This window comes from Rhinatrema bivittatum, chromosome 5 (assembly GCF_901001135.1).
Source record: "Rhinatrema bivittatum chromosome 5, aRhiBiv1.1, whole genome shotgun sequence".
Taxonomy (NCBI): Eukaryota; Metazoa; Chordata; class Amphibia; order Gymnophiona; family Rhinatrematidae; genus Rhinatrema; species Rhinatrema bivittatum.
In genome coordinates, this window is record NC_042619.1 from 349,348,474 (window position 1) to 349,374,389 (window position 25,916).

General features: G+C 41.9%; 1 protein-coding gene across 1 annotated transcript in view; it reads right to left on the reverse strand.

Moving 5' to 3' along the window:
- LOC115092998 (P protein-like) overlaps window positions 1–25,916 on the reverse strand; it is a 120,555-nt gene that overhangs the window by 21,655 nt on the left and 72,984 nt on the right. Inside the window, exons 13-16 of the mRNA XM_029604554.1 lie at window positions 14,820–14,958; window positions 8,907–9,039; window positions 7,710–7,857; window positions 2,388–2,445 (exon numbers count right to left, since the gene is read on the reverse strand). Of these exons, the coding sequence (XP_029460414.1) occupies window positions 2,388–2,445; window positions 7,710–7,857; window positions 8,907–9,039; window positions 14,820–14,958 (478 nt within the window). The remainder of the gene's footprint in view (window positions 1–2,387; window positions 2,446–7,709; window positions 7,858–8,906; window positions 9,040–14,819; window positions 14,959–25,916) is intronic.

Sequence of the window (25,916 nt, forward strand, 5' to 3'; positions counted from 1 at the left end):
AGACGACTATTTGCTGCCTTAGGCAAACGTTCCTTCGTGCAGTCCCTCCCCCAGATTATCTATTGGCAGCAGCTCCAGCGCATCCCTCTCTTCTTTGGTGTTGGCTTGGCCACAGCACCCCCTCGGGGGCCTTCTGCTGGCTGGAGTCTGCACCCCCAAAAGCTTATGCACGCTAAGCAATTGCCCTAGTTTGTTGCACGGGACCTGCCCGGATCCCCCTTCTAATCCCATTACCCCTCCGGAACCTGTCCTTATGAGGGTCTCCTTCACTAACTTGTAAGAATTAACTTGCTGGCGTTGTGGGAATGAACCCGGAAGCAAAGAAGGGGGATTTACTTGGCGGAACTTGTGAAGCCAGGCTGTTTGTTGAGTTTGTACCGGTGTTAACAACAAATGCTCCAGTTTAATAAATGGTCTCCGGTCTCTTGTGCATGAATGGATGATGTGCATGTGTAATCCACCTTTAGTGAACTGCTCCTTATAACACTTTAGGATGGCAACCAGTGTAGTATCTCTTTAAGGGGCTGCTGGAACGGTGGGATTTCAAGACGATACAGAGGTTGGGATAGGCAGACCATTGGAGACAGCCCCTACAGCAATTGGCTGCTCGCTTTTGCCCTGCAACTGAAAGCTAATTGAATCTGCTCACTACCAAGGTGAACCAGCCTCTTATTTTTCTATCCTCAGAATTCGATTGAGATCAGCTACGAAGTGATTTGTAACAGTCCAGTACTGTTAATTCATATAATCAGTGCAGAATTGTTTTGATTTGTTGCGTTAGCCACTCTTAGAATTAAGCTGAGACGGTATGTTTGGCTTCGTAAAGATGTGATGATAACTTGGTGGTACGTCTTAATAAAGGAAAGGAAATGGCATGAGGCAGACCACGAGACACGACCTCTACCGCAACAGGCTGCCTGCTAATTTAATCTGTTTACTGCCAAGGGACTTGTGCTATAGGTAGACAAGTGACTGAACTCATGGATGGCACAGGGACCTTGATTGTGAGGCCTGCTTCACCTGCCTCCCGCCTCAATTTAGACGCCAAGATAAACAACAGAGGCAAAAAGGGACAACCTTGGCCAACTCCACATTGCAAAACCAAAGAGTCTGACAGGACTCCATTAATGAGGATATGGGCATTAGGGTTACCTGAGAACCCATCGTGGGACAGTACCCAAACCATATAGTCCCACGATAAAGAACTGGATGCTTTTTCTGCATTTAGGCTGTAGCAGTGGAACTCAACACAGTAATCAGCCTGCACACATATATTTTTACCCCCGTCGTCCTTTCACAAAACCCATTTGGTCAGTATTAATCACTTGGGGGAGGACACTGTTTAATCTATTAGCCAGAATATCAGCCAAGATTTTCATATCAACATTAATCAAAGAAATAGGGTGGTAGGAGCCACCCTTTTAAGGCAACTATTTAGTTTGTCAATCTGCCTTCTTACATCTTCCAGCTTCACCATGATTCGTTTCAGTTTTTCTGAATCCTCACTACTGAATACAGTTCCTGGCACAGGTCTCTCCCCAACATCCTCTTCAGTAAACACCAAAGCAAAGAATTTATTTGGTCTCTGTTATGGCCTTGTTTTCCCTGAGTGCCCTTTAACCCCTTGATCATCTAAGGGTCCAAACTGATTGCCTCACAGGCTTCCTGCTTCAGATATATTTTAAAAAGTTTTTATTATGAGTTTTTGCCTCTTCTGCCAGCTTTTTTCAAATTCTCATTTAGCCCACCTTAGTAATGCTTCATAGCAATGTTCTGCAGGTAGGCTTACAATTCTTAACAAATACTAACTTATACAAAATCACAACATTAACCCAAATTCCTCTTTCTAAACTCACACAGTTCTTAATATTGGTAAATAAATAGTAGCTTAAAAAAGCTAACACTCAGTAAACACAGTTTAACCATTGAAGAATGTTCTAGAAAGATTTTACGTATTCTTTCCTAGCAAGTCCAACCTATTACCAGCAGATGAAGGTTCTGCAGTAAGCATAGACTTAACCACATTGAGGGAGGGCAACAATTGATGCAGTGAAACCAGCTTCTGCCCTTACAAATCACTTTGAAAATAACCCTCCCCAATTTAAAATGATTGCATATGTACCAAACAGTGCAAATTTTCAGATGTGTCAATGCCTTCGTCCATAGTATGTTCATTAACATGTGTTATGTTAACAGCAGTTATTGTGCATGTTAATATATTACATAGACCCTATAGAGAAATTTCTCTAGGAGGAAACATTTTATATATAGTTTTATCAGCTTTCATTCCAGATTGAATAAAATCATATTATTGATATGAGAAGGACCTCAAGGCAAGTTTTGTAGAAAAAAAGAAATATATAAATGTCTTGATGTCAACTACTTACTGTTTTCTGGAGTTCTTGAATGTTTATTTCCCAATTTTTATCTTCTTGTGAAATTTGTCTAAACGAAAATGCAATTTTATAATACCCTTGTTAGTGGAAGATTAATTTAAGATGTGGACATTTGAAAATATTTGTACCAAAGAATATGCTCTAGTTACAATAGCTCAAAACTGTTATCTGCTTTTTATTTCCCAGATGATGCACTAATTGCATCTGTAGCACAGGTGCTTGCAATGATTCTGGAGGCCGTTTGCAGGTTGCACAAAGTTATCGGATTTCACATACCAAGCAGAAGGTGATATTTATATTAGTAAGTAAGTGGAGCTTAGATTAGTGTTGTTAAATCATTGGTGTCACTATAGAGGGGGGACGAAGGTTTCTCAAGTCCCTATCTGACACATTAAATAAATCCCAGGCCTCGCTTTCGGCCTAGAGGCCATAGAAAAGGAAAACAGGGGCCTTGGACTGCATTTCCTAAGTTCCCTGCTACCAACTGGGGCATCTGAGAAAGGAAGAGTTGGGGAGGGGGGGAAGACCAGGTCCTCCAGACCCTGTTAGGCTCCCAGGTGAAATAAATCGAGAAAGTTTGCAGCTGCAGAGAAGGCGGGACACTTGACAGTTATAGATCCCATGGAAAATAGAGGAAGCTGCAAAGCTGAACTTGGAACTGGATTCAAGGTAGGCTACAAAAGCTAACTTTTCTGAACCCATAAGGGTCTACTGGTCTGCCTGTTTTGACCTGTTACTTACTGGTTATGCTGTGCCCATAGTCCTGCTTCCTTGATGCTGTCTCCAGTCACAGTCTTGCTGGTGTCTCTTCTCATCTTATCCTGCTGCTGTGTCATCTCCTGGAGCTCCTGCCTCCATGCAGTTCTATCATCTCCTGGTCCTGCTGCCTCCTAGCTGAGCTCTCCAGTCATGGTCCTACTGCCTTCTACTTGAACTGCTGCCATGGCCCTTAGGCTATCCCCCTTTGAGGGCACTCTTTCAACATGGGCTGTCTGGACCTTCGCTTACCATCACATATTTGTGCTGGCATAAGCTCTGAGGAGCCCTGCAGGTCCCCACTGTTGGCAGGCAAAGCTGGCTGAAGTAGAGGCTCAACTGGAGGTTCACCACTACTAGCTCACATTCCCCTTAAGTTGAGCCCTCGGGTGCTGGGGCAGCTGGTCTTAGATGCAGGTCTCTGTGGAGATCAAGATCCATTGAAATAAAGTTGTTGCAGGCCAGCATGAAAAAAGAAGCAAAGTCGGGCAGGCAGCAATCATCCAGGGTTAGGATGTGGTCAGAGACAAGCAGCGTTCTGGCAGTGTTGTGGTCCAGGCAATGGTTGGGGCAGGTGGAGTACAATCAGAAGCAGGCACTGATCAGAGGCAGGCAGAGGTCAAGCAGTGTTGAGGTCCAAATCAAAGTCAAAGCCAGGAGTCCAATCCGAATGAGATCAACAAGGAAAGACAAGGAGTCACCGGAACAGGATGAGACACTGAAGAAAAGCAAAGAGGAGACTGAACACAAAGATGAGAAGGCAGAATACAAACCAGACTGCCAAGGACCAGGACACAGGAGCTCAGGAAGTCACACAAGAGAGGGAGCGAGGATCAGGAACCAGGAATCAGGACTGCAGAGGCAAAGCACTACTCCAATGAGTCGACGTATTGCTGAGGCAAGGAGCAAGTGCAGCAGTGGCCTCCAGATAGTCCCCCAAGTGGTTATGTTATCACAGGGAACCGTTTGCCTGTTCGTGCCACTGGCCCTTTAAGAAAGGCAAAATTGGGGACGTGTATCTAGGGAGGGCCCAACCAACTTTGGCATCAAAGGCCAGCTGAGCACAGTGACCAGTCGTGGGCAAGGAGGAGGCAGCATTGGCACTCAGGGAGAGGGGGCAGAAGCAGAAGCAGTGTGGCGACTGACCACTTCTCTCCCCTAGTATCTCCCCCAGCATCCGGCTGCATTGGCACAGGACCCAGGGCTGGAGACAGAGATGGTGCTCCAGCCATAGATGGTGGCACAAGCCATAGGATGGCTCCTGTTGCATAGGATGTGGTGCACCCATTCGGGCAGGCTGGAGGTGAGATCGGTGATCCACTGGGATAGCCTGCGGACCACTGATCTTAACAAAATGTTTTTACTAAAGATGTTGACTTGCTTTGATTCTTGTCACTACACATGTTGTTTAATAAAGTGGTCACATGCTTTGAAACTTCACTTTCTGGTTGTATCTTTTCATTGGATGGCTTTTGTCTTAAGGTTCATTAGGTAAAAGATTTGGGACCCTCATGACCTTGCATGCTAGAGTGCCATTGACCATTCTAACTAGGCATAATTCTCACATGGAAGACCATACGGCCTAGGCCACAAAACAGAAAGCTCATTGTACGCTCCCAAGGAAGACTGAGCAAAACAGAAAACTTCTTACTGTGCAGCTTCCCAAGTGGCTCGTGTTGCCTTCTCCAGAGAGCATACTCTTAGCTAACTCTTGGGTACATGAACATGCATATGAGATGGGCACTAGCTAGCTAGTGTTCACCTCCATATGCTGTCCAGTGGAATAGATGTAGAAATGCTTGGCTAGAGGTACTGTAGCAAAGTCTTCACTCTGTGGGTGACCAATAGCTTGTAATAGCTATGCTAATGTCATAGTGCAGCTATAGCAAACCACTGGACTCTTCTACTGTGAAGATCTATCATCTCTGACCAAACAATAGGCCTTCTTTCTGGGTCTAGTACCTAATGCTGTCATCACATAAATCTTTAGTCAGAAGCTTACTTTAAAAATACATAAAGCACTAGGTCTTGTTCATCTTTAGAGAGCAGAAATGTGCAGCTGCAGGTGCCAGGTCCCTCTCCCAGTCCTTGCATATTAGTCTACAATCCCCATCACATACCACTCTTTTGGGTTACTGCACCCTCAAATACATGACTGCACTTCTTGGCATGGAATCCCAGCTGTCAAATATTTGACCACTCTTCAAGCTTTCTTAAATCATTTTTCATTCTCTCTACTTCTTCAGATCTTAGTATCATCTGCAAATAGACTAACTTCACCTTCTAGCCCTTCTGCAAAGATAATGAACAGAACTGATCCCAAAACCAATCCCTGTGGCACTCCACATAACAGCGTTCTCTCTTTAGAATAACTTCCATTTATGTTACACACTGTCTCCTGTCAGTCAACCATGTTGTAATACACTTCCAACACTTTGGCACCCACTCCCAAGCTCCTCATTTTATTCATGATCTTCCTACGCGGGACCGTAGCAAAAGCTTTGCTGAAATTCAAAAGGATCACATTGAGCGCTCTTCCTTCATCTAGTTCTCTAATCACCCAAACAAAAAAAAATCAATCAGATTTATCTGAAAGCACCTTCCCCCTGGTGAATCATACTGCCTCGGGTCCAGCAACCCAGCGGACTGTAGATAGTTCACAATCCATTCCTTTAGCAGAGTCTCCATTAATTTTTCCACCACAAAGGTGAAACTAACTAGCCTGTAGTTTCTGGCTTCCTCTCTGCTACCATCCTTGTGAAGCGGGACCACCAACACTCTTTTCCAATCTCATGGAACCACTCCTGTTTCCAGGGATGTATTGAACAGGTCTTTCAGCGGTCATATCAACACATCTCTTAGCTCCCTTAGTATTGTGGAATATACATCATCCAACCCCTGGTTTTTCCACTTTCAGTTTTCCCAGCTCTTCCCATGCATTCTCTTTTGTAAACAGGGTTGCATCTACCCCACTTCCATCCATGGTTTTGTGAACCAGCAATGGTTCCTCGCCAGGATCTTCTTTAGTGAACACGGAACTGTAGTATTTGTTTAATATTTTTGCTATTTCTTCATCTTTCTCCACACATTGCTTCTGGTCACCTTTCAATTTCACTTTCCCCACCTCAGGTCTTCCTCCTTTTTTTGATATATCTAAAAAAAAAACGTTTTAGTTTGTGCTCTGCTTTTTTTGTCAAATAAAAAGTGTTGTAGCTCTTTAATTACATATGGCCCTTAATGGTAACCGATAGGCTTGCATTACCACTGACACCAGAACAACCATTTAACATGGGAAAAATAATAATAAGATGCATCATATGTGCATATCAGCTTATAATAATATTAAAAGGCATAATCCTAATTTTGTTAAGCCACACAAATCTGTTTTAACTCAAAAACATGAACTACAACTCAAGAGACATAGTTGGAAACATGCTAATTTTAATGTGGAAAAGTGCAAAGTGATACATACAGAGAAAAATAATCCCAACTACAGGTGAGTTGAGTATTGGGAGTCATAACACAGGAATAGGATTTTGAGTCCTTGTGGACATTATGTTGACATCCTCAGCTTAGTCCATGGTGATGGTCAAAAAAAGCAAGTAGAATGTTAGGAATGAACCAACAAGGAATAGAGATATTGCCTTGCATTTCAACTGACACCAAAAACATCCCTTTAATGTGGAAAAATAATAATGAGATGCATCATATATAAGTATGTGCACATCAGCTTATTAATATTAAAAGGCATAATGAAAATTTTGTTAAGCCACACAATATGTTGTAACCCAAAAACATGAACTTCAACTCAAGAAACCATAGTTGGAAACCTGCCGATTTTGCTAATCATGTTATCAATGTCTTAGCCACTCCCCCCCTCCAATGTGCAATATGTACCATCGGTATCCTGGTTTCCCCTCCCCTTAGGGTCACAAGGCTTCATGCCCTGATCGGGAGGTTGTTAAAATCTTCCCCGGGTCAACAAGGCGCTCAATGCCCCAGATATTAACCCCTCCCTATGTTCTCCCTCAGTTCAGCAAAGGGGTCTGAGCTCTGAGATTCCCCCCAGCCCTACCTATCTAAGGTGATGGTTTCAACAGGTCTGCGGGGGCATAAGCAATCCCACTTATCGCTATTTCACTTGCAGCAAAGCTCACAATGGATCTGACTTTCTCCAATACCTCACGCTAATGTACTCTTATATTGCTCTTCAGTAAAAGGCCGCTTGATTTTCTACAGTTGTGAAAGCAATATCCTTTACAAGCATTACATTTAAGATATGTTTCTCTTATCATTACAAGTGATAATTATAGTAAAAGAAACACAATTTTGCTGCAGTAGTTTTTCCTACATTATACTAGATAATACAAATATTGAAATAAGCAATGTATAATTTATTTTTAAAAATCCTGGCTTCAAGCAGCTAACTTTAAAAATTATTTAGTTATACTTTATTATATAAATGAAGAAAATGTCTTCTAAAATGCATGGCTGCATTGGACTAAAACTGCTCCTCTGCAGTTTGCTATAGTTTTATGGAATTTTAATGCAATTTACCTCTGAAACATTCTGAGATTTTTCCTGAGCAAGTTTTCCAAAGTGAGGACTTTCTGCATCAGGAGGCACTTCACTGCTGTTTCTTCTCGAGTTGCAGGATTTATGCGTTGTGCTGTCATTCTCCAAACATAGATCTCATGTTTTAGTTCTATAAAAAAAAATGGAATAGCATAAATACAAAACTTGTCTTTATATCAGGTGCGATATCTACAACATTTTTAGGGGGAAAAAAGATGTCAGCTGAGTTCCCTCTTGTTTCTGGGCTGCTATCCTGCCTGCAAGCTATCTCCTGGTAGTTTATAGGGACACTGAGGCCCCACAAAACCCAGAAGTCACACATTTCCTAGAAAAGTGCCTACAGACCAAACACACAGAAATGCTGGGAATACTAATCAGTCACAGCAAAAAAGCTACAAAAGTAAAATTAAACAGTGCAAAAAATGAACAAAAAAATGTACTTGACAACAGTCCACAACTTTATGCAGGCTGTTACAAAATTACCCCAGAAAATGCAATGTCCACAGGCATTTACCTAGGTAAACAGATAGGGCTAGATTTTAAAAGCCCTGCGCGCGTAAATCCTGCCGGATTTACGTGTGTAGGGGACTTGAGCGCCAGCGCGCCTATTTTGCATAGGCCACTGGCGCGTGCAACGTCCCAGGATGTGCGTAAGTCCCGGGGCTTCGTAAAAGGGGAGGGAGGGGGTTTGGCTTATAAATTATATGCAGATGATGTACAACTTTTTATACCTAGTGTGAAAACAAGTGAATTTCTAGATGAAGCATTTCAGAAATGTTACAGGAGGATTAAAGAGTGTTTTTTGTCCAATCAATTAGTGCTGAATGACAGTAAAACCAAAATTTTATGGGCAGCTCTTTGACTAACAGCTGGATATTCAAACACAGTTTATGCAGGTATCTTGTGTTTGAATATTGGATTGTTTTGTGCAGGTTTAAAGAGAGGTATATAATTTTCAGTTAGGAATGCTACTGAAAATGTACCCCAAAATGTTTCAAAACTTGTACAAGTTCAAGGGTAGTACTTGCCTGGTTTTAAGTTTTCAATATGTTAATAAAATTGATACAGAGTGAAATACACAGAATATTTGTTGCAAAGCAACACTCAATGCAGGTTTTCAATACAATTTATTAATCCCATTTTCATTTAATTGTATGATGCACTCATGGCCAAACTTACCAACAATCTCACTAGGTTCTTTGTTGTATAACTTTTTGTTCCAGTATAGCAGTCGGAGGAACGGTACAGAAACGAGAAGAACAAAACAAATTCCAAAGAACATGTATCCAGTAAATCCAGCAAAATCCAATCCCTAGGAATAAAAACACAACATTACTACAGTAAGATAGTTAATGAGGGCAGATAAATCCCTAGGAATAAAAACCCAACATTACTACAGTAACATAGTAAATGAGGGCAGAGAAATCCCTAGGAATAAAAACCCAACATTACTACAGTAACATAGTAAATGAGAGCAGATAAATCCCTAGGAATAAAAGCATAACATTACTACAGTAACATAGTAAATGAGGGCAGAGAAATCCCTAGGAATAAAAGCATAACATTACTACAGTAACATAGTAAATGAGGGCAGATAAATCCCTAGGAATAAGAGCATAACATTACTACAGTAACATAGTAAATGAGGGTAGATAAATCCCTAGGAATAAAAGCATAACATTACTACAATAACATAGTAAATGAGAGCAGATAAATCCCTAGGAATAAAAATGAGGGCAGATAAATCCCTAGGAATAAAAGCATAACATTACTACAGTAACATAGTAAATGAGGGCAGATAAATCCCTAGGAATAAAAACCCAAAATTACTACAGTAACATAGTAAATGAGGGCAGATAAATCCCTAGGAATACAAAACCCAACATTACTACAGTAACATAGTAAATGAGGGCAGATAAATCCCTAGGAATAAATGCATAACATTACTACAGTAACATAGTAAATGAGGGCAGATAAATCCCTAGGAATAAAAACCCAACATTACTACAGTAACATAGTAAATGAGGGCAGATAAATCCCTAGGAATAAATGCATAACATTACTACAGTAACATAGTAAATGAGGGCAGATAAATCCCTAGCAATAAAAATCCAACATTACTACAATAACATAGTAAATGAGGGTAGATAAATCCCTAGGAATAAAAACCCAACATTACTACAGTAACATAGTAAATGAGGGCAGATAAATCCCTAGCAATAAAAACCCAACATTACTACAATAACATAGTAAATGAGGGTAGATAAATCCCTAGGAATAAAAACCCAACATTACTACAGTAACATAATAAATGAGGGCAGATAAATCCCTAGCAATAAAAACCCAACATTACTACAGTACCATAGTAAATGAGGGTAGATAAATCCCTAGAAATAAAAACCCAACATTACTACAGTAACATAGTAAATGAGGGCAGATAAATCCCTAGGAATATAAAACCCAACATTACTACAGTAACATAGTAAATGAGGGCAGATAAATCCCTAGGAATAAAAGCATAACATTACTACAGTAACATAGTAAATGAGGGCAGATAAATCCCTAGGAATAAAAGCATAACATTACTACAGTAACAGTCAATAAGGGCAGATAAATCCCTAGGAATAAAAACCCAACATTACTACAGTAACATAGTAAATGAGGGCAGATAAATCCCTAGAAATAACAACCCAACATTACTACAGTAACATAGTAAATGAGGGCAGATAAATCCCTAGGAATAAATGCATAACATTACTACAGTAACATAGTAAATGAGGGCAGATAAATCCCTAGCAATAAAAACCCAACATTACTACAATAACATAGTAAATGAGGGTAGATAAATCCCTAGGAATAAAAACCCAACATTACTACAGTAACATAGTAAATGAGGGCAGAGAAATCCCTAGCAATAAAAACTCAACATTACTACAGTAACATAGTAAATGAGGGCAGAGAAATCCCTAGGAATACAAAACCCAACATTACTACAGTAACATAGTAAATGAGGGCAGATAAATCCCTAGGAATAAAAGCATAACATTACTATAGTAACATAGTAAATGAGGGCAGATAAATCCCTAGGAATACAAACCCAACATTACTACAGTAACATAGTAAATGAGGGCAGATAAATCCCTAGAAATACAAACCCAACATTACTACAGTAACATAGTAAATGAGGGCAGATAAATCCCTAGGAATACAAACCCAACATTACTACAGTAACATAGTAAATGAGGGCAGATAAATCCCTAGGAATAAATGCATAACATTATTACAGTAACATAGTCAATGAGGGCAGATAAATCCCTAGGAATACAAACCCAACATTACTACAGTAACATAGTAAATGAGGGCAGATAAATCCCTAGAAATACAAACCCAACATTACTACAGTAACATAGTAAATGAGGGCAGATAAATCCCTAGGAATACAAACCCAACATTACTACAGTAACATAGTAAATGAGGGCAGATAAATCCCTAGGAATAAATGCATAACATTATTACAGTAACATAGTCAATGAGGGCAGATAAATCCCTAAGAATACAAAACCCAACATTACTACAGTAACATAGTAAATGAGGGCAGATAAATCCCTAGGAATAAATGCATAACATTATTACAGTAACATAGTAAATGAGGGCAGATAAATCCCTAGGAATAAATGCATAACATTATTACAGTAACATAGTCAATGAGGGCAGATAAATCCCTAGGAATAAATGCATAACATTACTAAAGTAACATAGTAAATGAGGGCAGATAAATCCCTAAGAATACAAAACCCAACATTACTACAGTAACATAGTAAATGAGGGCAGATAAATCCCTAGGAATAAAAACCTAACATCACTACAGTAACATAGTAAATGAGGGTAGATAAATCCCTAGGAATAAAAGCATAACATTACTACAGTAACATAGTAAATGAGGGTAGATAAATCCCTAGGAATAAAAACCCAACATTACTACAGTAACATAGTAAATGAGGGCAGAGAAATCCCTAGGAATAAAAACACAACATTACTACAGTAGCATAGTAAATGAGGACAGATAAATCCCTAGGAATAAAAACCCAACATTACTACAGTAACATAGTAAATGAGGGCAGAGAAATCCCTAGGAATACAAACCCAACATTACTACAGTAACATAGTAAATGAGGGCAGATAAATCCCTAGGAATACAAACCCAACATTACTACAGTAACATAGTAAATGAGGGCAGATAAATCCCTAGGAATAAATGCATAACATTATTACAGTAACATAGTCAATGAGGGCAGATAAATCCCTAGGAATAAATGCATAACATTATTACAGTAACATAGTCAATGAGGGCAGATAAATCCCTAGGAATAAATGCATAACATTACTAAAGTAACATAGTAAATGAGGGCAGATAAATCCCTAAGAATACAAAACCCAACATTACTACAGTAACATAGTAAATGAGGGCAGATAAATCCCTAGGAATAAAAACCTAACATCACTACAGTAACATAGTAAATGAGGGTAGATAAATCCCTAGGAATAAAAGCATAACATTACTACAGTAACATAGTAAATGAGGGTAGATAAATCCCTAGGAATAAAAACCCAACATTACTACAGTAGCATAGTAAATGAGGACAGATAAATCCCTAGGAATAAAACCCAACATTACTACAGTAACATAGTAAATGAGGGCAGAGAAATCCCTAGGAATACAAACCCAACATTACTACAGTAACATAGTAAATGAGGGCAGAGAAATCCCTAGGAATAAATGCATAACATTACTACAGTAACATAGTAAATGAGGGCAGATAAATCCCTAGGAATAAAAACCCAACATTACTACAGTAACATAGTAAATGAGGGTAGATAAATCCCTAGGAATAAAAACACAACATTACTACAGTAGCATAGTAAATGAGGGCAGATAAATCCCTAGGAATAAAAACCCAACATTACTACAGTAACATAGTAAATGAGGGCAGAGAAATCCCTAGGAATACAAAACCCAACATTACTACAGTAAGATAGTAAATGAGGGCAGAGAAATCCCTAGGAATAAAAACACAACAGAAGGCATTGGGGTAGCCTGCATGAAGTGATTGCCATTACTTATAAAAATAAATTAAAAAAAAACTGCTGAGCAGACTGGATGGACACGTGAGCTTTTTTTTTTTTAACCATCACTTATCATTTTACTATGAGAGAAGAGTGAAAAGTGGAGTGCCTCGGTGATCATTTATTTATTTATTTATTTTTATTTTTTTATATACCGATGTTCCTGTATAATACACATATCACACCGGTTTACAAGGAACTGAAACTGTGGATACATTGAAACCAATTAACAATAAATAACATTAAATAACATTAAAAGGCATAAAAGGCATAATATAACTGAGATATATTGCCTATTTAATAGAACAGGCCATTTGTGGCCTGTTCTATTAAATATCTTTGTGAAAGCATTAGAAGGAATAGTTTGTCTTTTTGCAGGTTACACTAAGATCTGCAGCAGAGTGTTCAGGCTTGATTGAAGGTGTGGAAGAAAAAAAAAAAAGAAACAATCTAAGAAAGCTCAAGGAGGGGGTGGAAGGATTGGCAGCTGGAATCCAATGCCAAGAAATGCAACGTTATGCAATCGCAAGTACATTTTCAAAGGGCCACGCGTATAAAAAAAAACACAAAACAAGGGTTGTGGGTGGAAGGGCGGGGCCCTGAGAAAGGGGAGGGCCAGGGGGGTGAGGTCTGGGTGGGGCGAGGCGGGGTGGGATGGAGGCCAGCCTCCCAGGCAATTAGGTATTCCCACCTCCTGTGATGACGTCGTATGTCCAGTATTTCTTTTACCTGATACGACTTTTCTTCAGCTGACAGGTCCTGGGGGTTCCGGGATCTCCCGCTGTGGCCAGGAGGACACCCGGGGGCTTGAGGCACGAGACGTGGAACGCGTTGTGTATTTTTTTTTTTTAAAGAGGAAGGCAGCCTCGAGCAGTAGCTGACCGGATCGATTCGCTCTGTGATGGACCAATGTGCGCTGATATAAAATCGGCTGCGCACGCGTGCAGTGGATTTTATAACATGCACGTCGGCGCACACGTGTTATAAAATTGGCGCGTCGATATGCGCGCGCCAGGAACCGCCCGTGTGTCTTTTAAAATCTACCCGTTAGTGAATAGGCCCTTCAGGGTGTTAAGCACCTAAACCAGCCCCTCTGAGAGCACCTAACTTTAGAACCATATCATCACTAGGAATCCTAAATTTCAATGTCCCAAAACTGGCGGCTACAAGGTTGGGAGTTAGGGCAGAGCAAAAAAAACAAATTTAGATTGTCAGCATTCATTTTCAGCACTAGGCACCAAAATCTAAGCAAATGCAATGCAGTCCTCAATCTACACCCCTAGCGCCTTATTTTCAAAAGCGTTTGCACGCTTAACAATGGGTTTTACATGTGTAAATGTATTTTACGCACGTCAGTGGGCTTTTGAAAATTGCTGCAATATATGCCATTGAATTGTCCACAGGATTTACCCACATAAGTGCACCTGACACGGGTAAATGGCTTTTGAAAATTGCAAACCAAACGCAACAAAAAGACACTGTATATTATTTCTCCGTGCGTAACCACCAATTATTATATAAGGTTAAATTAAATAGAATTAATAGAATGATACCGCATCAGCAAGCCAGACGACGGTAGTATTACAACTTGCCGTCCGGACCACTCTTTTGAAAATTGCCACAACAGTAGTTACATTTACACATGTAAATCCTTTTTTAATTACCCCCAAGCTTTAGGTTCCTATATTTAGGTACATTTTCAGCTAAACGTAAGTAACTAAATTAGACTGAAAAAACACATTTATTTTAAAAGATTTTTAGGTTGCACTGTCCTAGGTTCTAAATGTAGGAACTGAGCATTTTCTGAAAATTGATCACTTAAGCTAATATGCCCCATAGCTTTTATGATGCTGCAATGAGACTGATGTTAAATGAAATTTTCATAATACTATATGTTAAAATGGCTCCAGACAGCTTAGAGATGCCTCCTAATTTCATTCATTTATCCTACTGTATTCTGGTACTTACCGTCTTCCTTAGCTCCTGACTGGAAATAATAATCACATTTGGTGGATCTCCAACAGCCGTGGCAGCTCCTCCAATATTTGTGAAGATGACCTCCGCGATCAGGACCTGCCTAGGGTCTAGATTAAGCACTTCACACAACCTGCGGTAATGAAAAGGAAAACAGGAGCAGTCACGGAAGCATAAATTGTCCCCCAAAACATGGGTGGTATTTCCGGGGTGAAAGAAAGGATTTAAATCAGATATAAACTGGATTTTCGGCGTTCATGGTTTAGCTGTGTACAGTTATTGTGTTCCTCCGTGTGTCGGGCATTTGGGCGCAGTTGGGGGATGTTTTTCAGCACTTAAATTTAGGCCTGCTGTTTCAGAGGGTAATTTTATAACCGTGCGCGGAGGAGTGAGATTTGTACATATCTTTTAAGCAGAAACTTTACCCTCAGTTTTCAAAGCAAACTTATGTGCTTACGTTTGCATTGAAAACTCAGACGTAAGAGACAGATTAAAGCCGCACCTTTTTGTGTCAGAGGATGGAATTTATGCAGTTAAATTTACACATTTAAAGGTCAAACTTTAAAAAGCGACGCGCATGGCAAAACCGGGAGGTGCGCACGCATTTATCGTTTAAGCGCACCCAGTCGGTTTTTATAAATCTGCCACATTCGCATGCAACTACCAAAGAGTGAATATCTCGCATCTGGTTAAAAAAAAAGGGGTGTAATGTGGGCGGGGAATGAGTGTTCTGGGGCGGGACCGTAGAATGTGGGCGGGGAATGGGTGTTCTGGGGCGGGACCGTAGAATGTGGGCGGGGAATGGGTGTTCTGGGGCGGGACCGTAGAATGTGGGCGGGGAATGGGTGTTCTGGGGCGGGACCGTAGAATGTGGGCGGGGAATGGGTGTTCTGGGGCGGGACCGTAGAATGTGGGCGGGGAATGGGTGTTCTGGGGCGGGACCGTAGAATGTGGGCGGGGAATGGGTGCTCTGGGGCGGGACTGTAGAATGTGGGCGGGGAATGGGTGCTCTGGGGCGGGACTGTAGAATGTGGGCGGGGAATGGGTGCTCTGGGGCGGGACCAAGAGATATGCGCATATGTGCAATGGGCACACGTCCAGGTGAATTTCAGCGCAAAGTTACTTCTGCTAATGATGAGGCATACGTCTGAATAAAACTATTTCTAGCCAGATATGAACTGCCGGAGGGATCGGGCTCAGCTGTGGGGAGTGCAGGCTAAAGAAACAGGGGTGGGTCTTAAGGATTATAGCTATAGACCGGGCAAACTGGTGGGCGAACTGGTTAAACTGGTCATTTCCTGGACGCACGCATGTTATACAATTCCTTTACGTATTTGTCTAAATGCAGACATTTCCCTGCTGTTCGCAGACACGCTTAAAATTAGGAGCGTATATACAGGGGCCACACCTATTTTATACCACACATCCATATACATGCATACATGGGTGTTTGCCCTTGCTTTAAAGTTACTGTCCCTGGGGATAATTTTCAAAAGGATTTGCACTAGGGATGTGCATTCGTGGGTCATTCGTTTCGCAGTACGCACATAGGTTTCCCATTGTCCAAGCGTGAACAGTTACCCGCACACTAGAGACATGCACCAACTGCGAAATGAATGCCGAACAAATGCACATCCCTAATTCACACGTGTAAATATAACTAATATTTTGGCAATTTTCAAAAGCCATTTCCCTGCGTAAAGTGCACTTACGTGAGTAAATCCTATGGACAATTCAATGGCATATAGTGTAGCTATTTTCAAAAGCCCACCTACTTGGATAAAGTGCATTTACAAGTATAAAACGCATTTTTAAGCGTGTACATGTTTTTGAAGATCAGACCCATACTTTTTAAAATCAAAAAGTATGTGCCTTAAGTTCCAGCTCCGCCCTGACTCCACTCCCTGAAATGCCTCTCTGCAGTTCAGGATAAAGCACGCATATAACTGGTTATTAACTGGCTATTATATATTAATTATATAAACATGGTTATTCAACCTTGCGTTTCCAGAACCCTCATTTTAGCTAACACATGCTCTCCATTTCTCGCAACATATCCCTCCTCATTTCTCTTCACAATTATGATTTGGTTTGTTATAAGTTCTCTTTCATTTTTCACTTTTTCTCTAACTCATGTTACCTTCTAGAGACCCTCAGATACCCTTTAGTCTTTTTCTGCCTAATGGATCCATGCTCAATCAATTGGATCGACCGTTTATTGTGACTTTTATTACTATGTAATGCTAATTGTTTTCCTGGTCAATTTACTTTATGATTCTGTTACCCAGAGTTTTTTCTTATACGTTCATGGTTCCATGTATCGCCTACAGGCAAGTTCTTTGTTCATTGTAAACCGGTTTGATTTGTATCTAATGCAAGAAGATCGGTATATAAAAACTAAAAATAAATACATAAATAAATAAATATAACTGAGTTGCAGGCATACTTTTACCTGCACTAAGCCCCAGGTTATTTTATAAAAACCATTTATGCATATAATGTATATAAAACAAGAGTTTATTGTGCAGAAATTTCTTTGCAAATTAGGCCCTAAGTGGGTTAAGGAGCCAGCCTTTCAAAATTTACACATCTTTATCCAGGTAGTTGTTTTTTTTCTGGTTGAGTTCCTGCATGGAATCTACTTGGTGGCAGTATTACAGGCTGAATATTTCTTCTTTGGCATTTTTGGGGGTCATCCAACACCAACAGGGCCTAATTTTGGGGGGGAGTTGTAGGCAAGGGGGAGGTCTTGCTACTGGGGGGGGGCTTTGCTTGCAACAGGGGGTTTCTGAAAAGGGGAGGGTTATGGGAAAGGGGTGGGGCATAGCCACACAATTCAATTCTATTTTTTTTTTCACTTTTGGGGTCAACACCACTTCTAGAGGCTGCAGGGGTCTTGCTAGATCCTGAGGAGGGGGGTTGACACATCCAGAGAGGGTTTTGGGCCACTTGACCTTTTAAAATGATAGTAGTGCCAATGCAAACTGGGTCGCAATCTTGCTTTTTGCAGTTTCTGCTACATTCTTTTTTTCCTGCATAGCTTTTCAGCAATTAAAAAAAGAACATGCCGATAGTACCGTGATATTCTGTGGGGGAGGAGCAAAATATTGCAGGATCACCCTCTGTAATATTATGCCCCCCCGTGATAAAATATCGCGGCATGATAAATTTCTCCCTTTTGTCAGCAGTTAAAAGGTTAATATTCAAAGATTTTTTTTTCTGGGTAACTTTTCAAGTTTATTTATTTATTTTATTTATTTGACAATTTTTCTATACCGTCGTTTGGGGTGCCATCACAACGGTTTACAGTTCACATAAAAAACAATCTTATCGATCAAATAAATAAAATCTAACTAAAATCATAAAATCATCAATTAAATACTAATATCCAAATAAAACTTGAAATTCATCAAATTTAAATACAATCACTAAAAATAAAGTAAAATCCAATAAAATAACAATATAATTCCTAAAAACTTTATAAAAATATCACTTACCGTATTTTTCGCTCCATAAGACGCACTTTTTTTCCCCCAAAGGTGGGGGGAAAATGTATGTGCGTCTTATGGAGCGAATATAAAAAAAAAACCAAACAAAAATCTAACAAACACCCCCCCCCCCGACTCCCCCAAGACCTGCCGACTTAATTTCCTGCAACCCCCCACCCTCCTGACCCCCCCCCAAGACCTGCCAAACGTCCCTGGTGGTCCAGCGGGGGTCCGGGAATGATCTCCTGGGCGCGGGCCATCGGCTGCCAGTAAACAAAATGGCGCCGACGGCCCTATGCCCTCACTATGTCACTGAGACCGACCGCTGCTATTGGTCGGTCTCAGTGACATAGTGAGGGCATAGGGCCGTCGGCGCCATTTTGTTTACTGGCAGCCGACGGCCCTATGCCCTCACTATGTCACTGAGACCGATCGCTGCTATTGGTCGGTATCAGTGACATAGTGAGGGCATAGGGCCGTCAGCTGCCAGTAAACAAAATGGCGCCGACGGCCCTATGCCCTCACTATGTCACTGAGACCGACCAATAGCAGCGGTCGGTCTCAGTGACATAGTGAGGGCATAGGGCCGTCGGCGCCATTTTGTTTACTGGCAGCCGACGGCTCACGCCCAGGAGATCGTTCCCGGACCGCTCCTGGACCCCCGCTGGACCACCAGGGACGTTTGGCAGGTCTTGGGGGGGTCAGGAGGGTGGGGGGTTGCAGGAAATTAATTCGGCAGGTCTTGGGGGGGTCAGGAGGGTGGGGGGTTGCAGGAAATTAATTCGGCAGGTCTTGGGGGGGTCAGGGGGGTGGAGGTTGTTAATTTAAAGGGTTGGGATGGGGGGGGGTTTTGGGGGTTCCCACAGAAAGAAAAATTTTCTGATCTGGGGAGTGGACCGAAATGGCCCTCCCCAGACCCGAAAACAAAATGGGGAGAAAAAAAAAACCTATGCACTCCCCTAATTTGCTCCATAAGACGCCCAGACGCAGAGCCGGTTTAGCACAATTTTTTTTTTTTTTTAAATTTTCCCCCTCTGAATCCTAGGTGCGTCTTATGGTCAGGTGCGTCTTATGGAGCGAAAAATACGGTATTTGCTCTTTGATTCTTCCATTTGTTTAAATGCCTGGGTATATAACCATGTTTTCAGTTCCTTTTTATATTGCTTATGATCCTGCTGCAACCTCAGATTAGTTGGCATTACATTCCAGACCTTTGAACCAGCTAGTGAGTTGGCCCTATCTCTAACCTGTGTAAGGTGTGCTGTTTTTATTGATGAACTGGTAGTAAATCTTTGTTTGCCGATCGTAGAGCCCTCTGTGGAGTATGTAATCGTACTGTGGTATTAAGCCAGCTAGCATGTTCATCCTATATCAATTTGTGTAATGTACTTAATACTTTATATTGTATATGGAATTCTACTGGGAACCAGTGTAGTTCCGCTAATATTTGAGTGATGTGATCTTTTTTTTCAGGTTCCTGTTATTATTCTTGCTGCCATATTCTGAAGTAATTATAATGGTCTGATTATGTGGATAAATCCTGACATTTGAAAATTATTCCTCACTGACTGGCAACATTTTGTCCAGGTAAGTTATTACATGTACAAAATTCAGCCAGAAAGAAAAATGTTGTTAAATTTTAGTGAACACTGATATTCAGCACTAGCCAGATAAGGTTAGATGGTTACATCTGGTGAGAAAAATACCTGTGCTAAAGTTATGTAGATAACGTTCCCACTCATTAGCTTGCTAAATATTGGCTTCAGAGAATAATAACAAGAGCAGTCATGGTTTGCCCACTGAATTGCATTACTAGATACTCAGTGCCCATCTCGTGTATTGAATGCCGTCTTCCACTCGTCTCCGGGCAGAATCCGAAGTGGATTGTAGACATTGTGAAGGTCCAGTTTAGTGAACACACTTGATCCTTGGAGACAGTCGAATAGTTCGGTGATGAGCAATAAAGGGTACAGGTACTTTTTGGTAATAGCATGTAGCCCTCTGTAGTCAATGCACGGGTGCAGTGAACCATCCTTCTTCAAGACAAAGAAGAAGCTAGCCCCAGCCAAGAAGATAGAGGGTCAGATGAAACCCTGGTCAAAATTTTCCTTGATGTATTCAATAATCACTTTAGTCTCCAGGATGGATAATGGGTACACCCAGCCACGAGGAGGTTCGGAGTTGGGGAGCAGATTGATGGCACAGTCATAAATCCTATGAGAGGACAGCATCTCAGCCTCCTTTTTAGAAAAGAATTCAGCATAGTTAGTGTATTATTGGGGCAAGTACACTAGAGTGGCTGCTAAAGGTAAGTGGAGAGGAGGTTCTACTCATTACAAACACTTGTCATGGCAATAAGATCCCCAACTAGATAGCTGTAACTTGGCCAAATCACTGTGGATGGAGTTGTAGCCATGGAATACCCAGCATGATGGGGTGTACAGCCTTAATGATGATGAGAAATACCATGCTCTTCACGTGAAGTAAACCAGTGCATATATGCAGGGGAGTAGTGGCCAGCGTGATTGAACTGGGAAATGGCTCTGAGAATAGATGAAATGACAAGGGATGTTTTCCTGGTGACTGGGGGAAGATGTAAATAGTCGACAAGGTCTTTTATTATGAAATTTCCCCCAGAACCAAAGTCGACAAAGGCAAGAGTAGGGAATTCCTGGTTACCCGCAGCAATGGTCATCGGGAGTGTCAGTTGAGGAGCTAAAGTCATGAAACCTAGGATTATTCCCCCATCTGATCCTAGGCTTCAGCAGGCAACATGCAAACTGGTGCCCAGTCCCAGCACAGTAGAAACAAAGTCTCATCTGACGTCTGCTGAACCTTTCTTCTGGGGTGAGAAATCCCTGGCTGAGCTGCATTGGCTCCTCCGAACTTGCCTGGGCTGAGGCTGTCATCAGAGTGGGAGAGAAAGGGCATTGAAATTGAGGGGTTAGCACAAATGGTCTGCATGGGGGGTGGAGATCCCTGGTCTATTGCTAGAGGCAGCAATTGATTCTCCCAGCCAAGACGATAAGACCATTCAGAGATTCTGGGAGCTTGCGGGTGGCTAGATCATTCTTCACCAGGGAAGACAGCTCCTCTATAAAAATGTCTGTCCCTGCTGCACATCCCTATAAACTGCACGTATCATATATGCATGAGTTATAAAATATGTGTATATCTACCCTGCAACATTCACGCCCATGAAAAAAGATATGCATGAATAGATATTTAAGTAGTTGCATAAGTTCTGACTTATCTAGCTAACTGGCGGTATTGCCACTATTTAGCCAGATAAGTCTTAAAAGTGCTACTTATCCGGAGTTTATTAACTCCTTCAAAAACGTGAAGCAGATTTGTGAGGCAGGACTTGCCCTGGGTAAAGCCATGCTGACTTTGTTCCATTAAACCATGTCTTTCTATATGTTCTGTGATTTTGATGTTTAGAACACTTTCCACTATTTTTCCTGGCACATGCTTGTGAACAGAACCATAGAAACATAGAAATGACGGCAGAAGAAGACCAAACGGCCCATCTAGTCTGCCAGCAAGCTTTCACACTTATTTTTTCTCATACTTCTGTTACTTTTGGCCCTTATTAGTAACTTTTTGGTTCTAGTTACCTTCCACCCCCGCCATTGATGTAGAGAGCAGTGCTGGAGCTGCATCAAAGTGAAGTATCTAGCTTAATTGGTTAGAGGTAGTAACTGCTGCAATAAGCAAGCTACTCCCACGCTTATTTGTTTACCCAGACTATGCAATTCAGTCCTTGTTGGTTGTTGTTGTCTGAATGTAAACCATCTCATCTTCATTCCCCCCTGCCATTGAAGCAGAGAGCTACGCTGGATATGCATTGAAAGTGAAGTATCATGCTTATTTGGTTTGGGGTAGGGATGTGAATCGTTTTAGGACGATTAAAATTATCGTCCGATAATTTTAATATCGTCTTAAACCGTTATGGAACACAATACAATACAGATTCTAACGATTTATCGTTATAAATCGTTAGAATCGTGAGCCGGCACACTAAAACCCCCTAAAACCCACCCCCGACCCTTTAAATTAAATCCCCCACCCTCCCGAACCCCCCCCCAAATAACTTAAATAACCTGCGGGTCCAGCGGCGGTCCGGAACGGCAGCGGTCCGGAACGGGCTCCTGCTCCTCAATCTTGTCGTCTTCAGCCGGCGCCATTTTCCAAAATGGCGCCGAAAAATGGCGGCGGCCATAGACGAAAAAGATTGGACGGCAGGAGGTCCTTCCGGACCCCCGCTGGACTTTTGGCAAGTCTCGTGGGGGTCAGGAGGCCCCCCACAAGCTGGCCAAAAGTTCCTGGAGGTCCAGCGGGGGTCAGGGAGCGATTTCCCGCCGCGAATCGTTTTCGTACGGAAAATGGCGCCGGCCATACGCGTATGGCCGGCGCCATTTTCCGTACGGAAAATGGCGCCGGCAGGAGATCGACTGCAGGAGGTCGTTCAGCGAGGGTTCCGGCGCCTCGCTGAACGACCTCCTGCAGTCGATCTCCTGCCGGCGCCATTTTCCGTACGAAAACGATTCGCGGCGGGAAATCGCTCCCTGACCCCCGCTGGACCTCCAGGAACTTTTGGCCAGCTTGTGGGGGGCCTCCTGACCCCCACGAGACTTGCCAAAAGTCCAGCGGGGGTCCGGAAGGACCTCCTGCCGTCCAATCTTTTTCGTCTATGGCCACCGCCATTTTTCGGCGCCATTTTGGAAAATGGCGCCGGCTGAAGACGACAAGATTGAGGAGCAGGAGCCCGTTCCGGACCGCCGCTGGACCCGCAGGTTATTTAAGTTATTTGGGGGGAGGTTCGGGAGGGTGGGGGATTTAATTTAAAGGGTCGGGGGTGGGTTTTAGGGGGTTTTAGTGTGCCGGTTTTTCGATTTTTCGATTTTTAACGATGTTCCGGCGAGGGATGGGGTTCGGGAGGGTGGGGGATTTAATTTAAAGGGTCGGGGGTGGGTTTTAGGGGGTTTTAATGTGCCGGTTTTTCGATTTTTCGATTTTTAACGATTTTTAACGATTTTTCACGATATTTTACCCCCCCAAACGGCAACAATACGATTCCCTCCCCCTCCCAGCCGAAATCGATCGTTAAGACGATCGAGGACACGATTCACATCCCTAGTTTGGGGTAGCAACCGCCGCAACAAGCAAGCTACTCCCCCACATTTTTGTGAATGCAAATCCTTTTTTCCACATTTCCTCTTGCCGTTGAAGCATAGAGCATTGTTGGAGTCGCATTAACCGTGTGAACGTTTATTGAATAAGGATATTCATCTCCAGGTAGTAGCTGTCATTCCCACAAGCCACCCCCATGCCTCTTCTCTTCATTCACATCCTCTAGACTCTATGGATCCACAGTATTTATCCCACTCCCCTTTGAAGTCCTTCACAGTTTTGGTCTTCACCACTTCCTCCGGAAGGGCGTTCTAGGCATCCACCACCCTCTCCGTGAAGAAATACTTCCTGACATTGGTTCTGAGTCTTTCTCCCTGGAGTTTTAAATCATGACCCCTGGTTCTGCTGATTTTTTTCCAACGGAAAAGGTTTGTCATTGACTTTGGATCATTAAAACCTTTCAAGTATCTGAAAGTCTGTATCATATCACCCCTGCTCCTCCTTTCTTCCAGGGATTATTTCAACTACTGCAATTGTCTTAATAAAATTTAATTTGTACTCTTAGAATGTCATTGCTCTCTTTCTTTAATATCCCTTTCCAGTTCTGACAGATCTGACTTCCTCTCTTTATTTCTCCCAGCAGTATAATTAATAATGGCTTTTTGAAATCATCCTATTTTACTGCCATAAATAGTGGAGAGTCCTTTTTAAAAGCAATATATACTTCTGCCACTGTATCAATTAGGGCTTTGAAGTCTTCCTCTTTCAACATAAGATTTAATCTCATTTGGCTCCTTTATTAAATCAATGAAAAACAGTTGCTTGATATGAGATTAAAATACCTTGAATCTCAGTATTAATCATCACTGGCATCAGAGGCTTAGAAATAGAGAATTAACTCATTCTAGCATACATAGTCCCTTTCCTTCAAATTCAATTGAGGCCGATATTCCCAAAAACTGACCTTCAAAATTTAGGACCCTAAGTTTTCAGCAGAAAATTCATATACGTTTAGGGACCTAAAAATTAATATCCTAGCTATAGGCCTGCTATTCATTTTCCTAGATTTAAGGGCGAATTTTGAAAGTCCTACACGTGACAAATCCGGGAGATACGCGCATGACTGGGACACGCGCAGGCCGTACGGGTTTTAAGAGGCCCTCAGACTGCGCATATCTCCCGGTACGTGGATAAAAAAGGTTTGGTGAGAAAAGGGTGGGGACGGTGGGGGAGGTTTGTGCATGGGAAGGCTGGGACTGCACCCATGAAGTCAATTACGCGCACTAGCGTGCCGGGATCCCACAACTGCGAAACTTGCTTCCAACTATGGACAGCGAGTAAGTCATTAAAAAAAAATAAATGGTGGTCAGTGGGGTTTAAGGGGTCGGGTAGTAGGGTAAAAGGGAGGTAAGTTAGGTTAGGGGGGTTTAGGAAGTCCGTTCCTTTACTGGAGCAAACTGGGAGGGAACTGGGAAATAGGCCTATTGCGTCACTGCGTGTACCTACTAAAATCCCCTCTCTTACGTGCTTGAGATGGGATTTGCACGCACATGTGCACGTCAGTATAAAATTGCGCAGGCAGGTAGCCAATTTTATAACATGCAAACATAAATGCGCGCTTATTATAAAACTGGCGCGTCCATGGGCTCACAACGGCATTTGCACGCAAGACTTAAAATCTATCTTGTAGGCTCCTAAATTGCTGAAAATCAGTGTTAAGCTCCTTCGTTCCCCTGCCCTAACACCATTCCCATAGCCATTCACTTTTTAGGCCCCTAAATTTAGAAACTCTAGTGAAATTAGAATCTTACATTGAGGTAAACCCTATTAAGTTTTCAAACGGGCCATTTTAGGAGCCCAACTACAATAAGGAGCTTAAACTCTTTGAAAATTGGCCCCATATTCATTTTCTCCTATTTTATCAACCCTGTGTCTGATCGCTGAGAAATCAGCTGAACATCGGATGACCTACTACATAGCACTGCCACTCCATTTTGTAGGCAATGCTGACAGAAAGGCGCAAGCATTAACCCAGCCCCTACTTTAATTCAGTGTAATTTAGATGAGTTTCCTGCAGGAGCACAATGTCTGGATTGTTGCAGGGAACAAAATTCAGGACCTTACCTTCTTTCTTTTAATTGGATTGCTAATGCCATTTACATTTAAGGACATAAACCTGACAGGTTAACACAGCATTACTAGACGTGGCATTTAGCACATTAATCACATTCACAGGGCCTATTCTCAATTATCTGTACCATCTGTTTTCTTACAATACAGAATAAACCATGCAATTAAACCAAGAGTAATAATAAATACACACATAGGGTAGATGACCTTCAAGGAGGGTACATCCAAAAGGGATCTCCCAACATATAAAACATCATCGTGCTTAAAAAAATATCAATCTGGGCAATAAAACATGCTAATATTCCCAATTCTCCTCCCACATTTAGCTACTGGTTACATA